This window comes from Sorex araneus, chromosome 2, assembly GCF_027595985.1.
Source record: "Sorex araneus isolate mSorAra2 chromosome 2, mSorAra2.pri, whole genome shotgun sequence".
In the NCBI taxonomy this organism is placed as follows: domain Eukaryota; kingdom Metazoa; phylum Chordata; class Mammalia; order Eulipotyphla; family Soricidae; genus Sorex; species Sorex araneus.
This window is the reverse complement of record NC_073303.1, coordinates 273,034,586-273,046,111: the sequence shown is the minus strand read 5'-3', so window position 1 is coordinate 273,046,111 and position 11,526 is coordinate 273,034,586. Positions and strand designations below refer to the sequence as shown.

The 11,526-nt window shown below is 52.9% G+C and overlaps 1 protein-coding gene across 1 annotated transcript; it reads left to right on the top strand.

Moving 5' to 3' along the window:
* The first annotated feature begins 532 nt into the window (after nucleotides 1–532).
* On the top strand, nucleotides 533–10,422 carry TM4SF1 (transmembrane 4 L six family member 1). Its single transcript, XM_004603192.2, has 5 exons — nucleotides 533–1,255; nucleotides 2,786–2,875; nucleotides 2,977–3,122; nucleotides 7,164–7,344; nucleotides 9,607–10,422. The coding sequence occupies exons 1-5, from the start codon at nucleotides 1,079–1,081 to the stop codon at nucleotides 9,619–9,621; spliced, it is 609 nt and encodes a 202-aa protein (XP_004603249.1). The 5' UTR covers nucleotides 533–1,078; the 3' UTR covers nucleotides 9,622–10,422.
* The last annotated feature ends 1,104 nt before the right edge of the window (nucleotides 10,423–11,526 follow it).

The window sequence follows — 11,526 nt, the reverse complement described above, 5'->3', positions numbered from 1 at the left end:
CAGGCGAGGGCTGGGGAAGCCCGTGTGTACCCCACCCCTCCCTGGGAGGCCCTTCCAGTCATTGCGACTTCCCTCCGTCCCATCTCCCCTCTGCTTGCCAGGTCCCCATCTCTGCTCTTTCTTTTTCTTTTTTTTTTTTTTTTGATTGGTTGGTTTGGGGGGGAGGGGTCACACTTAGCAGCACTCGGTGCAAGTTGCAGTGCCGGGAATTGAACCCGAAGCTCCTGCAGATATATCATGTGCTGAGCCCCAGGAGCCTTGGTCTGGATATCTCTCCCTCCCCTGTGCTTCGTCTGGGCCTCCCTGGTCGTTCCTGCAGGGGAGGGGGGCTGGCCCGCAGCCATCTGGGGGAACAAAGGGGCCTGAGCTGTCTGTGTTGACGAATGCCACCTTTGTTTGGGGCCGGCCGGTTCCCAGGCAGATGTCCAGGCGGGCTGGCCGGCCGGACGCCGCCTCGGGCAGGAAAAGCAGGCTGCTGGGTCATCTTCCTGGGTGCCTGCTCCCATCCGGCCACGGCGGCGGGGACTGTCCCAGACCAGAAGGAACCCAGCGCGGAAGGGACGGCGCGAGCCCAGAGACCCCCAGACGGCAAAGGAGCCAGGCCAGAAGCAGCCTGGCAGAGAGACTCAGCCAGCTGGGGCAGCGACTGGCCGCGCTCTCAGACTTCCCTGGCGCATCCGTCCGTCTCGGCCCACCCCCCGGGAAGGGGCAGCCCGGAGCATTCCACGGGGAGGATTAATCATGTTCCCTCTCGCCACTGACTGCGGCTGTTTCTCATGTCCGGCCCCCGGTTTCGCCTGTCCCCGGGATTTCATCTGAAGGGCGGGCCGTTCCCCGGGCCTCCTCCACCTCCCCACCCCACCCCACCCCACCCACCCGGGGCTGCAGGCAGGACCAATGAAAGCGGGGCCAGCACCTCCTGCAGCCGGTGACTAACTGCTCCGGGTATTTAACAGGTTGCAGGAATGAGCAGAGAATCGCCTCTGATTCCTCTCCCGACGGGCGCGTTCCCATAGGCACCTGGGGGGGCTCCAGCCAGCGGGGGGGTGCCTCTGGATTCCCCGACGCCGCCGCCACCATGTGCTACGGCAAGTGTGCGCGATGCATCGGCCACGCTCTGGTGTGGCTGGGCGTCTTCTGCATCGTGGCCAACATCCTGCTGTATTTCCCCAACGGGGAGACCAAGTACGCCTCCGAGAACCACCTCAGCCGCTTCGTGTGGTTCTTCGCCGGCATCGTGGGCGGGGGTCTGCTGGTAAGTGGGGGGCAAGGCAGACCGAGCCAAGACGAGGCTCCTGCCAACGACGGGGCTGTTTTCAGGATGCACTTGGGTTTCTTTGCTTTTTTTGTTTTTTTTTTTCCCCTCCCTGGAAAGTTTTCTCTAAGGTCTGCTTCCAAACCCAACGGCTGCGAGTCCTTTCAGTGCTTCAAAACAGAGGGCAGGAAAGTCCGTTTTTTTCCGATGCCTCATTGTCCAAACTCCTTTTTCAGTTCAGCGAGAATGACCTCTCTTACAGTCTCTTGCTTTGCAGCTGGAAACAGAGTCGCTTTGAACGGGGCTGTGGGTGACTATAGAATTTCCCTTTCTGGAGCCAGGAGCTGTTTCACACTGGCTCCAGGGAGCCAGGAGAAGCCGGGCTGGTTCTCCGTCGAAATCAACAGAATTTGGGCACCAAATTCTCTACTGTTTATTCTCAGGCGTCAGAGACAGGGGGCAAAGAAAGAGAAAAAAAAGAAAAGAAAAGAAAGAATTGTGAGTATAGATTGCTATTTAGAAAAAAAAAAAAAAGATCTGTTTTCTCCTTCTCGTAATTCTGGGTGTGGTATCCAGGAAAAATTCTGCAGTGAGCAGCCCTCAGTGTCTGAAGCCCCTGGTGGAATGCGTTGTTTTTTTTCTAAGGCTTGTTTTTAATTGAAGTGAGAGGAATTTGCCCGCTGAGAGCTGAGCGCATTAGCCTCGCTGGCAGGCTGGAAGAATGTGGGCCAGCTGAAGTTGGCTCAGGAAGGCTGGAATGGAGAATTTTCAAGAGGAATCTGATGCAAGTGTCCATGTCACCCAGATTATTTTTCTTAGTCAACAGATATGAAAACAGTTCAGGCTCATACTCTAAAGTAGGCAGAGCCAATGTGCTTTGAGTGAAAAGTTTCACTGTTTTTTTTATTTTTAAACACCTTCAATTGTTCTGACTAGAATATAGCTCCCGTTTAAGCTGCTTTCCGCCTCAGATGCGTGGCCTCTCATATTTGCTTAGAAGAGCTCACTTGCAAAGCCCTTGCCGCACCACCGATGCTTCCAAGAGGCAGCCCCTGTTTTATGGAACAGGGAAAGTTCCAGTTACACCGTGAAAGATTAGTGGGTATCTTACAGGCTTCGTGAAGGTGGTGGTGGTGGCAGGAGGGGGCGGGGCGCTGAGGGGCCAGTGACGGTCAGATTTGAGGATCAGGACAACTGGTTCCACAGCAAAGATTTCCTTGGGGACGCTGTTAGGAACTTCAGAGTTTATTAAACACATTCCTAGGCCAGTAGCTCGCCCCTCGAGGGCAAGCACCCCTGTAAAGCAGGCAGGGCCCCTGGCGAGGAAGCAAGGATTGCTCACCGGGTTGCTTTTTCCCCTTTCCTCACCACGGTTGACATTTTAGGAAGATGCCCCGGTGGACATGACCCACAGGCAAGACGCCTCCGACGGACAGAAACGCTTTTGTCCCGAGAGGCTCGGCCTGGCCCCGGGTGGAGCCGGGGGGGGCGGGGTGGGGGCTGGGGTTTTGAGTTGCTTGTTTCCCACAGATGTTCCTGCCGGCCAGCGTTTTCATCGGGCTGGAGGAGGAGGACTGCTGCGGCTGCTGTGGGCATGACAACTGTGGCAAGAGCTGCGCGGTAGGTCCCGTGCTTCAGGCTGGGGGGGACCTGGGGGGCACTCGGGCTCGCCCCCCCCCCCGATGCCGTCCCCTCACTCCCGATGTCTGCCCTGCCCCCAGATGCTCTCCTCCGTGCTGGCAGCGTTGGTGGGCATCGCGGGATCCGGTTACTGCGTCATCGTGGCCGCGCTGGGCTTGGCAGAGGGGCCGCTGTGCCGGGACAACCAGGGCCAGTGGAACTACACCTTCGCCGGCACCGAGGGGCAGTAAGTCATGGTCCACACACCTTCCTGCCCAGCGCACGCGCCCGGCCGCCACCCCGGGAAGTCACAGAAGCCTCAGTGTGCCCCCCTGACCGCCCCCCCCCCCGAGGGTTGAGTGATATCGACTCGGCCCTCCGTGATCGGTGGTGTAGAGGAGGGAAGTCAGTGGCCAATCCTGGTGGTGTCCCCTGTGGGGGTTGTGGGTGAGGGGACAGCCACCGTAGGGCCATTTTACAGATGAGAAAACAGAGGCCTGGGAGTTAGAATAACCCATTCGAAGGTCACCACTGTCAGGATTTCCACCCAGGCAACCAGGCTGTTGAGTTGGTGCTCCAGAATGGGTGTCCCGTACCAGAGCCAAGGGCTGATTTACTCGGTTGTAGGAAAATATAATGGGATCCACACATCCTACGGTGGGGGACTCTATGGGTTTAACTTAACTCCCTGGGAAATCACACCCCTTGCCCACACACACACACACACACACACACACACACACACACACACACACGATAATTATAGACAATTCACCCTTCGGTTAAGATGATCAGGTTATTTTTATCCTCCTTTTGGATTTTTCGACCACACTGACAGTGCTTGGGGGCTACTCCAGGCTCAGTGCTCAATGCTGGCAGTGCTCTAAGGTGCCAGGGATTGAACCCAGGCCTCCTGCATGCAAAGCACTTGCCTCTTGAGCTGTGCTCCCGCTCTAAAAGGATTGAGTCATACATTAGGTCTCCTGCACTTTGGTGCCAGGATCATTTGAGAGGTTGCACTGTTTTGTGTGGGTTATTTCTTATCTCCCATCGAGGAGAGAAGAGAAGAGCCGGCAGGTAGGGTGATTTGTTGTGGTGATGAATGAACGGCATCCTCTGGGAATTTGGACAGGTTTAGTTCTGCGGCTCCTGGGTGAAGAGAACACAACTCATGAATTCGCAGTATCTTCCCACGACCCCGTGTGCCTCGTGATTTGTAGAGTATAGTGAGGTCACAAGTTCTTGAACTTGAAATCCAAGAGACCTGGTTTTGACCCCAGGTCCCCCATTTCCTCTCTGAGTAAGCAGGAAAAAAAAAAAGTGAATGAGCTCCCTGCCTTGTAAAATAAGACGAATGCAGGGGCGTTAGCGAGATAGAGCATTTTGGTCACAGAAAGGGGCACGCCCTGGGCACAGCGACCAGTAGTTCTTGGTGCTCTTCACTCCTTGCCCAGGAATACGGCCCCACGGGAGTCGGAAGGTTAACGCTTAAACGACCTTGACGTTTCGGTCTCAGTAGCTATGATTCATGTTTGTTCAAAGCCCACTCACTCTGCTCGGAGAAACTGGTTACTCATGTATACACAAAACCATCTCTCAAAAAGGTGGTGCTTAATGCAGTTGGAATGCAGGGAGAAGTGATTTCATGGGAGATTTTTTTTTTTTTTTTGGAACTGGTTATCCACCCCTCCCGTGAGCCACCAGCTTCTGTAAGGAAACTGCTCCGTTTTATCCCTCATAGAAACCTGCCGAGGGATTTCCGTATGGGGAATAAGAAGGGGTCCCACGCGAGTGATTGGTTGCTCGATAACCTCAGAACTTGCTTTACTATATCCCCGGAACTTGACACCTTTATTCCATGGTTGTGTGAAAAAAGGTCGGGCCAGAAGTTGAATTTCTAATGGGCTCCGTGGACCGTTCCAGGGTTAGATCTCGAATTCCCAGCACCTTTGTTCTCCTGGGGGTAGGAAGAAGCGATAAGGAAAGAATAATGCCTTTGTGGAATAAAGTCGGTCCTGGATTTTCCCACAGCGTCGAATCCCATCTAATAAGAATCCAAGTGTCTTCCAGAGCGTAGGCTGAAATCTAGGAGAGTAATCAGAAGTTGACGTTTTTTCAGACTGTGAGAAAATTCAGATGATCAGAAAATCTCCTGTGTCATGGATCTGGTATAGAAATGTCTCTATACATTCCGGCACATGGGACGTTAGCATGATTTGCTAACACTTCACAGACACCCGGTAGTTTGGTAATGAGTACTGTCACTGTTACTGTCATCCCGTTGCTCATCGATTTGTTCGAGCGGGCACCAGTAACATCTCTCATTGAGAGACTTATTGTTACTGTTTTTGGCATATCCAATACACACAGGTAGCTTGCCAGGCTCTGCCATGAGGGCTCGATACTCTCGGTAGCTTGCCGGGCTCTCCGAGAGGGGCAGAGGAATCGAACTCGGGTCGGCCGCGTGAAAGGCGAGTGCCCTACCGCTGTGCTATCAGTAATGAGTACAGTAATTTTAAATGCTGAGTACCACCTGTAGGTCAGATGTAGGTTGAGGGCCTGGATCCACCGGATCCCTGTGACCCGCTGTCATAGCAAATGGGCGGTGAGCAGGGTCTGTGAGCAATAGGGTCCTGCAGGGTGGTGGTTTTCCTCTGCGGCCCTCACACCCGAGCTCTGCCGGGCAACCTGGGTCTTCCCCAGAATGGGAGGGTCTCCTGCTCAGAGCCACTCATGTGGAGCTATCTGCTCTTACTGCATGGCTACAGGGTAACATAGATGTGGGTGTTCTTTGTGAAAGTAAAGGTACTTATTAATTGGATTTAATCTCTGCTTTATGTTGCAAATATAGATGTGGGCGTTCTTTGTGAAAGTAGTTGGATTTAATTTCTGCTTTATGTTGCAAATTGACTTGTTTCTTAAAAGTAAAAAAAGAAGAGGAAGAAGTTGGATCAGGGGTTAAGGCATTTGCCCTGCATGTGGCTGATCCTAGTTCAATCCCTGGTGCCACCTGGTCCCCAAGCACTGCTGGGAGAAGTCTTGGGGTCTTGGTGTGGCCCCAAGACCCCTCCCAAAGGAAGTTTTTGTTCAAAAGATCTAAGCTGAGGCTGGAGCGATAGCACAGAGGGTAGGGCGTTTGCCTTGCACGAGGCCAACCTGGGTTCCGATTCCCAGCATCCCATAGGGTCCCCCGAGCACCTCCAGAAGTAATTCCTGAGTGCATGAGCCAGAAGTAAGCCCTGTGAATTGCTGGGTGTGACCAAAAAAAAATAAATAAAGATCTAAGCTGACCAACTTTGCGCATTAAAGCTCCAAACTTGCCAAAAAGTGAATAATTTTCAGAAGAAAAAAATATTGTTTTAGCGAGACACTGAGTCAGATGTCCAGAGAGGGAAAGTAAAGAAGTCATATTTTCCAAAAAGTATTCTCTCGATATGGGTATGAAGGCCTCTCTTTCAAAGAGATGAGAAGTAGTAATTAAATAAGAAGACAGAATTTTTCAGTGCCCTCTACCTTCACCTCTTTCAAAGTTACTTCTCCACATTTACTCTTAGCTCACATACACAAACCTATAAGAATTACATTTATCTTGAAATAAAGCTTGCATTTTTGCTTCCTGGATCTGGGATCACATCCAGCAGTATTCAGTGATTATTCCTGGCTCTGTGCTCGAGGTCCATTCCTGCGGGTGTTTTGGGAGCCGCCAAGCACTGACAATTGAACCCAAACCTCCTGCATGTTGTTAGCCCCTTAGTCAACGGAGTAGTGATTTCTCCAGACCGTTTTCCATTCAAAACTTTTTGTGTGTTAATAATTCCTATGTATCTAATAACGTGTTTGCATAATAACTCCTATGCATCTGCAGAACATATAAACATTATGATATAAAGATTTTTAATTCCCCTAGATTAGGGGCCCAAAGTATAAATTTTAAGTTTATGTTTATCATGGCCACCCGATCTGGGATAAGGGGCCAGAGAGATAGCTCAACAGTTAGGGTGCTTGCCTTGCTCACGGCCAATCTGGGCTTGATTCCTGGCACCCCATCTCGTCCCCTGAGCACAGTCAGGAGAGATCCCCAAGCACAGAGCTAGGAGTAAGACCAGAGCACTTCCGGGTGTGTCCCCCCCCCCCCACCAAACAAACAACCAAGAGTGATGGGAGTTAGATCATTCATTTCATGGACCAACCTGGGCTGAAGGAATTTGATCCACGGCGTGGAACTCTCCAGGTTTTGCTTTCTTCATGAATGCAGCCTGGTGTGAGCAGTGTCTGGCTTTACCCACAGGTACCTCCTGGACACAGCCTCCTGGTCCCAGTGCGTCGAACCCAAACACATAGTGGAGTGGAACGTCTCGCTCTTCTCCATCCTCCTGGCCCTGGGTGGGATTGAATTCATCTTGTGTCTCATCCAAGTCATCAATGGCATGCTGGGTGGCATCTGTGGCTTCTGCTGCTCCCGCCAACAGGTAAGAAGCCGTACCGGGAGCGAGGGGAGAGGAGGGAGTTAGGACACAGGTCAGGCGTGCTCCTGACTCAGGCTTGATTCCCAGTGAGTGCCCCATAGTCCTCAGAGTGCTGACCCACAGGACCCCACGCCCCACTGGGTGTGTCCCTGGAGGCCCCTGGTCCAGCTGGGGTGGCCCACAGGGTCCCAGGCACCTTGTGGAGCCTGAGATGCATTGCACCCTTGGAGCCTGTACTGATGACCCAACTCCAGGAAATTGCTGCTGGGGGCCCTGGTCCTCTCTTTATTTTATTTATTTATTTATTTATTTATTTATTTATTTATTTATTATTTTTGCTTTTTGGGTCATACCCAGCGATGCTCAGGGCTTACTCCTGGCTCTGCCCTCAGGAATTACTCCTGGTGAGACCATACGGGATGCCAGGGATTAAACCCAGGTCGGCCTCATGCAAGGCAAACGCCCTCGCCGCTGTGCTATCGCTCAGGCCCACCCCTGGCCCTCCACTTGGGAGGCCTCCTGGCCCCTTCGGAAACAATGTGTGTGTGTGTGTGTGTGTGTGTGTGTGTGTGTGTGTGTGTGTGTGTGTGTGTGTGTGTGTGTGTGTGTGTTCTGGCCTCCCGTGTCCCGTCAGCACCACGCCAGCCGTCCTCTTTCCGGGTGCGTCACAGACCCCGGCCCCCCGGAGAGGCATTTGTGAGGCCCAGGGAGTCTCCGGGATCGCCCAGGCCCCCTTCCCTGCAGGCATACAAAAGGAGGGCGGCCTCCTGAGGCGCCCGGCACAGCACAAACAAGGCCCGAAAGTGCCCCCACCCGCAAGCTCGGGGGGCCGCCCCCCGCCTTTGAATAGCAGCGGAGGGGAAAATGCCTTTCACTGGGGAAGAAAGCCAGGAAGCACTTGTTTCCTGGGGATATGATTTGGGAGAAAAAATATGCATGCGCTCACAGAGGGCACCTCTTGTTTCGAGAGCCCCCCTAGAAGGCATACATTATGGAGGGGGCGGAAGTGTGTGTGGCTAGCGGGGCAGGGGGCTTTGTTCTCCGTCTTAGTCTACACAGTGGGGTGAGGTGCCCAGCTGGCATTGCTCGACCCTTCTGGTTCGAGGTTTCTTAACTTCATTTGTAGGGCTTGGGGGAATGCGCTTTGTGATGTTCTTGGGGCTCACTGCCAGCTCTGTGCCCAGGGATCACTCCTGACAGTGCTCGGGGCACCCTATGCAGCTCGGGCATCGGGCTTGGCCACGTGCAGGGCGAGCGCCTGAGCCCCCGTTATTATCTCTCTGGCCCTAAACTTTCTCTTTAAATGAAGCCCCAACCTCCTGAGCCCCAGGCACGGCCCAGCGCTGCCCTGAAACTCTGGGCTGTCAAATGAATGGAAACTTACAATTTTTGAGGGGAAGTTCAACTAAAGCTCTAGTTTTCCCTTATCAGGCAAGTCCAGCAAGATTAATAATTTCCTTGGGAGCCTGCCAAATTTCCAAGCAAACAGCTGACTGGGAAGCCTTAGGCCTGGAGACGGTTCCAGGCAGAAGGGCTGGGGGGAGGGAGGGAGGGGTCCCCGGGGATTACTCTCCTGTGACCCAGCTGGGGCCTGAGCGAGGCTGTGAGTGCAGGAAGACCAGGGCCGAGGTACCTCATGGTCTCCGAGCAGTGCTGCCAGGAGCCCACCTCAGCTGAGTCTGTTACCCGGAATTTCCTACAAGGTGGTTTCAATCGGGTCAGTGCCCCCCACCCAACCCCCACCCACTCCCCGCTGGATTCCAGCCCCACTGTATATGGGGGACAGGCTGGCAGGCTCCCGGTCAGTGGCCCAGATGGCTGAACCGGTTCAGCAGACCGAGACCATGTCTGCCAAGGGGGCCAGCAGACGATCCCGCAGTGGTTCGCATCCAAGTTGACCTCGGGGACGGCCGAATGCCCAGGCTGGCCAGCAAGCAGATCAACCAGCCTCGTGGCTAGGACAAAAGGCACTTTCACAGGGTTTCGGTGGAGACCAGTCAAACTTGTAAGTGGGGAGTGTTGCCTTGGCAAGGTGACCCGCATTGAACCCACTTCTGGGCCATCTTCTCTCCGGAAAGGAGTTTGTTTAGGAAACAGCCTGAGAGCTCTCTCTCTCTCTCTCTCTCTCTCTCTCTCTCTCTCTCTCTCTCTCTCTCTGCTGAGATTCGAGGGAGCAGGTGGACACCCGCAGTTGCCTTGGCAGATTTGGCAAATTGGGTCTCTCCCGAGGGTGACCTCATGTCTCTTCTTTCCTTTGTCTTGTAGCAATACGACTGCTGAATGGCCCGGCCCGGGACAGAACCACACTCTTCTCGTTGTAATTTATGTATCTCACTTGTATGGATTTGTAAAACTTTGTACTAGTGTATCATACTCCGCATCGTCTACTTTTATAAACGTGTCTGGAGACCGGCTTCTCCACCCCGTATCAGTGTTTGAACACAGCAAGTTCCAACTTTATTTTATTTTATTATTATTTTTTTAAAGGAGTAGGACAGGCGGCCGCACTGGGAGGTCATTTACAGAGCCGCCACGCTCAGACTGTATGGGAGAAATTCCAGTCTAAAGTCTTGTGATTTTTGAGAAAACTACAGGGATAAACAGCACATTCCAATGACTATTGTATATATGTGTGTGCACTTGTGTTTATTAAACGAAAGATTTCTAGCTCTTCTTTTTTCTTTTTTTTAAGACCATGAAGATGATCCGACATCTTAAAAAGATGTTTGTTAGTTTGGGTCTTCTTTTTTTTCTAAAAAACTGTTTATATGATGTTTCCCATGAGTTTGCTTGCAAATTCCTAAGATGAGGCCTTTGAACCATGATGTGCCCTCTGAGGAGAGGTATTTACCTGTCTGGGGTACGGTCCCCAGACCAAAGGACTGAACGGAAGCACGCCACACTGCGCCGGCTGCGAGTCCCAGCAATTTGAAACTTTCCTAACACGGGGGCAAGCTCTTCTCTTCCCAGACAAGCAAGAGGGACCGTGGTTCCCAAAGGGAAAGGCCTCCAGAATTGGACCAGAAAAGCTGGAAACGGAATAAAACAGTTGGTCAGAGTCATTGGAGGTGGGGGTGCGGGGGGGGGTGGCAGTGCAGCTTCCATGCCATCATACTGCCCCGTTTAACCACAACAAAATAAAGTATCTGTGACCTTTTGGTGGTTGAATTTCATTGTTTTTGGTTTGAAGTTGTTTCTTTCTATCTCCCTGTGTTTTGTTTCTTATTTAAGTGTAGGAAGCTGGGGAGCCCCTGTGAGCCCCCCTCTCACCTGCTGTCCCTCTGGCCCCTCCTCCTTGGGCATCCTCTCCCTTCTCTTCCCACTCCTCCTCCCCCTCCTCACCGCCCTCCTCCCCCCTTCCCCTCAACTGTGTCATGCCTTGTCATTGCTCTGTTATGTTCCGTATTCTTACTCTTCATCCCTGCCTCGCAGCTCCCCAAAGCCTTAGTTTTTTTTCCCCTCAGGCTTCCAGGAACAAAGAGTGACTCTCACTAAAGTAGTTTCTGGAAAAGACCAGAATCTGGAGACGGGTCACTTGGGAAACCAGCATCCCTGGAGACGGGAACTTTCGGTTCTGCACCCTGGTTTCCAGGGAAGACTGGGGGCCAAAGGTTGAATTCCATGACCTCTGCATTCGCCCATCATGAACCCCATCGCCCAGCTCACGGGGCCCCCACCGTTGTTAAGCCTGGGTCCCTCTGGCACCCTGCTCACAAAGTGGGCCCTAGGACAAATGAGTTTGAACGGTGAGGGTTCATTCCTCGGGAAGGGGCTCCCAAAGAGTGCTCAGGAGTGCTGGGGTTCATTCTTGGGGATACAAACATGATTTGGTGGCGTGGACTCTGAAGTGCACCCCAGTGTCCAGTGCTATAGGGGTATTCAGTGCTGACAGCGTAGGGGTCCCAGGTGGTGCCGGGGTGCAGGAGCTACTGGACCCCTGTGAAGCACAGGTCTGTGGGCAGGCAACCCAGTCCGGTGAGAACTTCCTTCTCTTTGGATTTTTGCCTATTTGGGGTCACATCTGTCTATGCTCAGGGATGACTCCTGGTCAGACTCAAGCACCTGAGGACTCAGGTTGGTTAAATGCCCGAGATGTGGCATCAGTTAAGCTAGAGGGCTGACTAAAGTCACACACAAACTTTCAGCGGCTTAGCGGGGCCATGTCCTCGACTCTCCTGAGTGGTT

Bases quoted from the DNA above. Each gene is read 5' to 3' on its own strand.
- TM4SF1 (XM_004603192.2), top strand. From the start codon at position 1,079: ATGTGCTACGGCAAGTGTGCGCGATGCATCGGCCACGCTCTGGTGTGG. The intron at 1,256-2,785 runs GTAAGTGGGGGG...TGTTTCCCACAG, and splicing joins TCGTGGGCGGGGGTCTGCTG to ATGTTCCTGCCGGCCAGCGT. The intron at 2,876-2,976 runs GTAGGTCCCGTG...CCCTGCCCCCAG, and splicing joins ACTGTGGCAAGAGCTGCGCG to ATGCTCTCCTCCGTGCTGGC.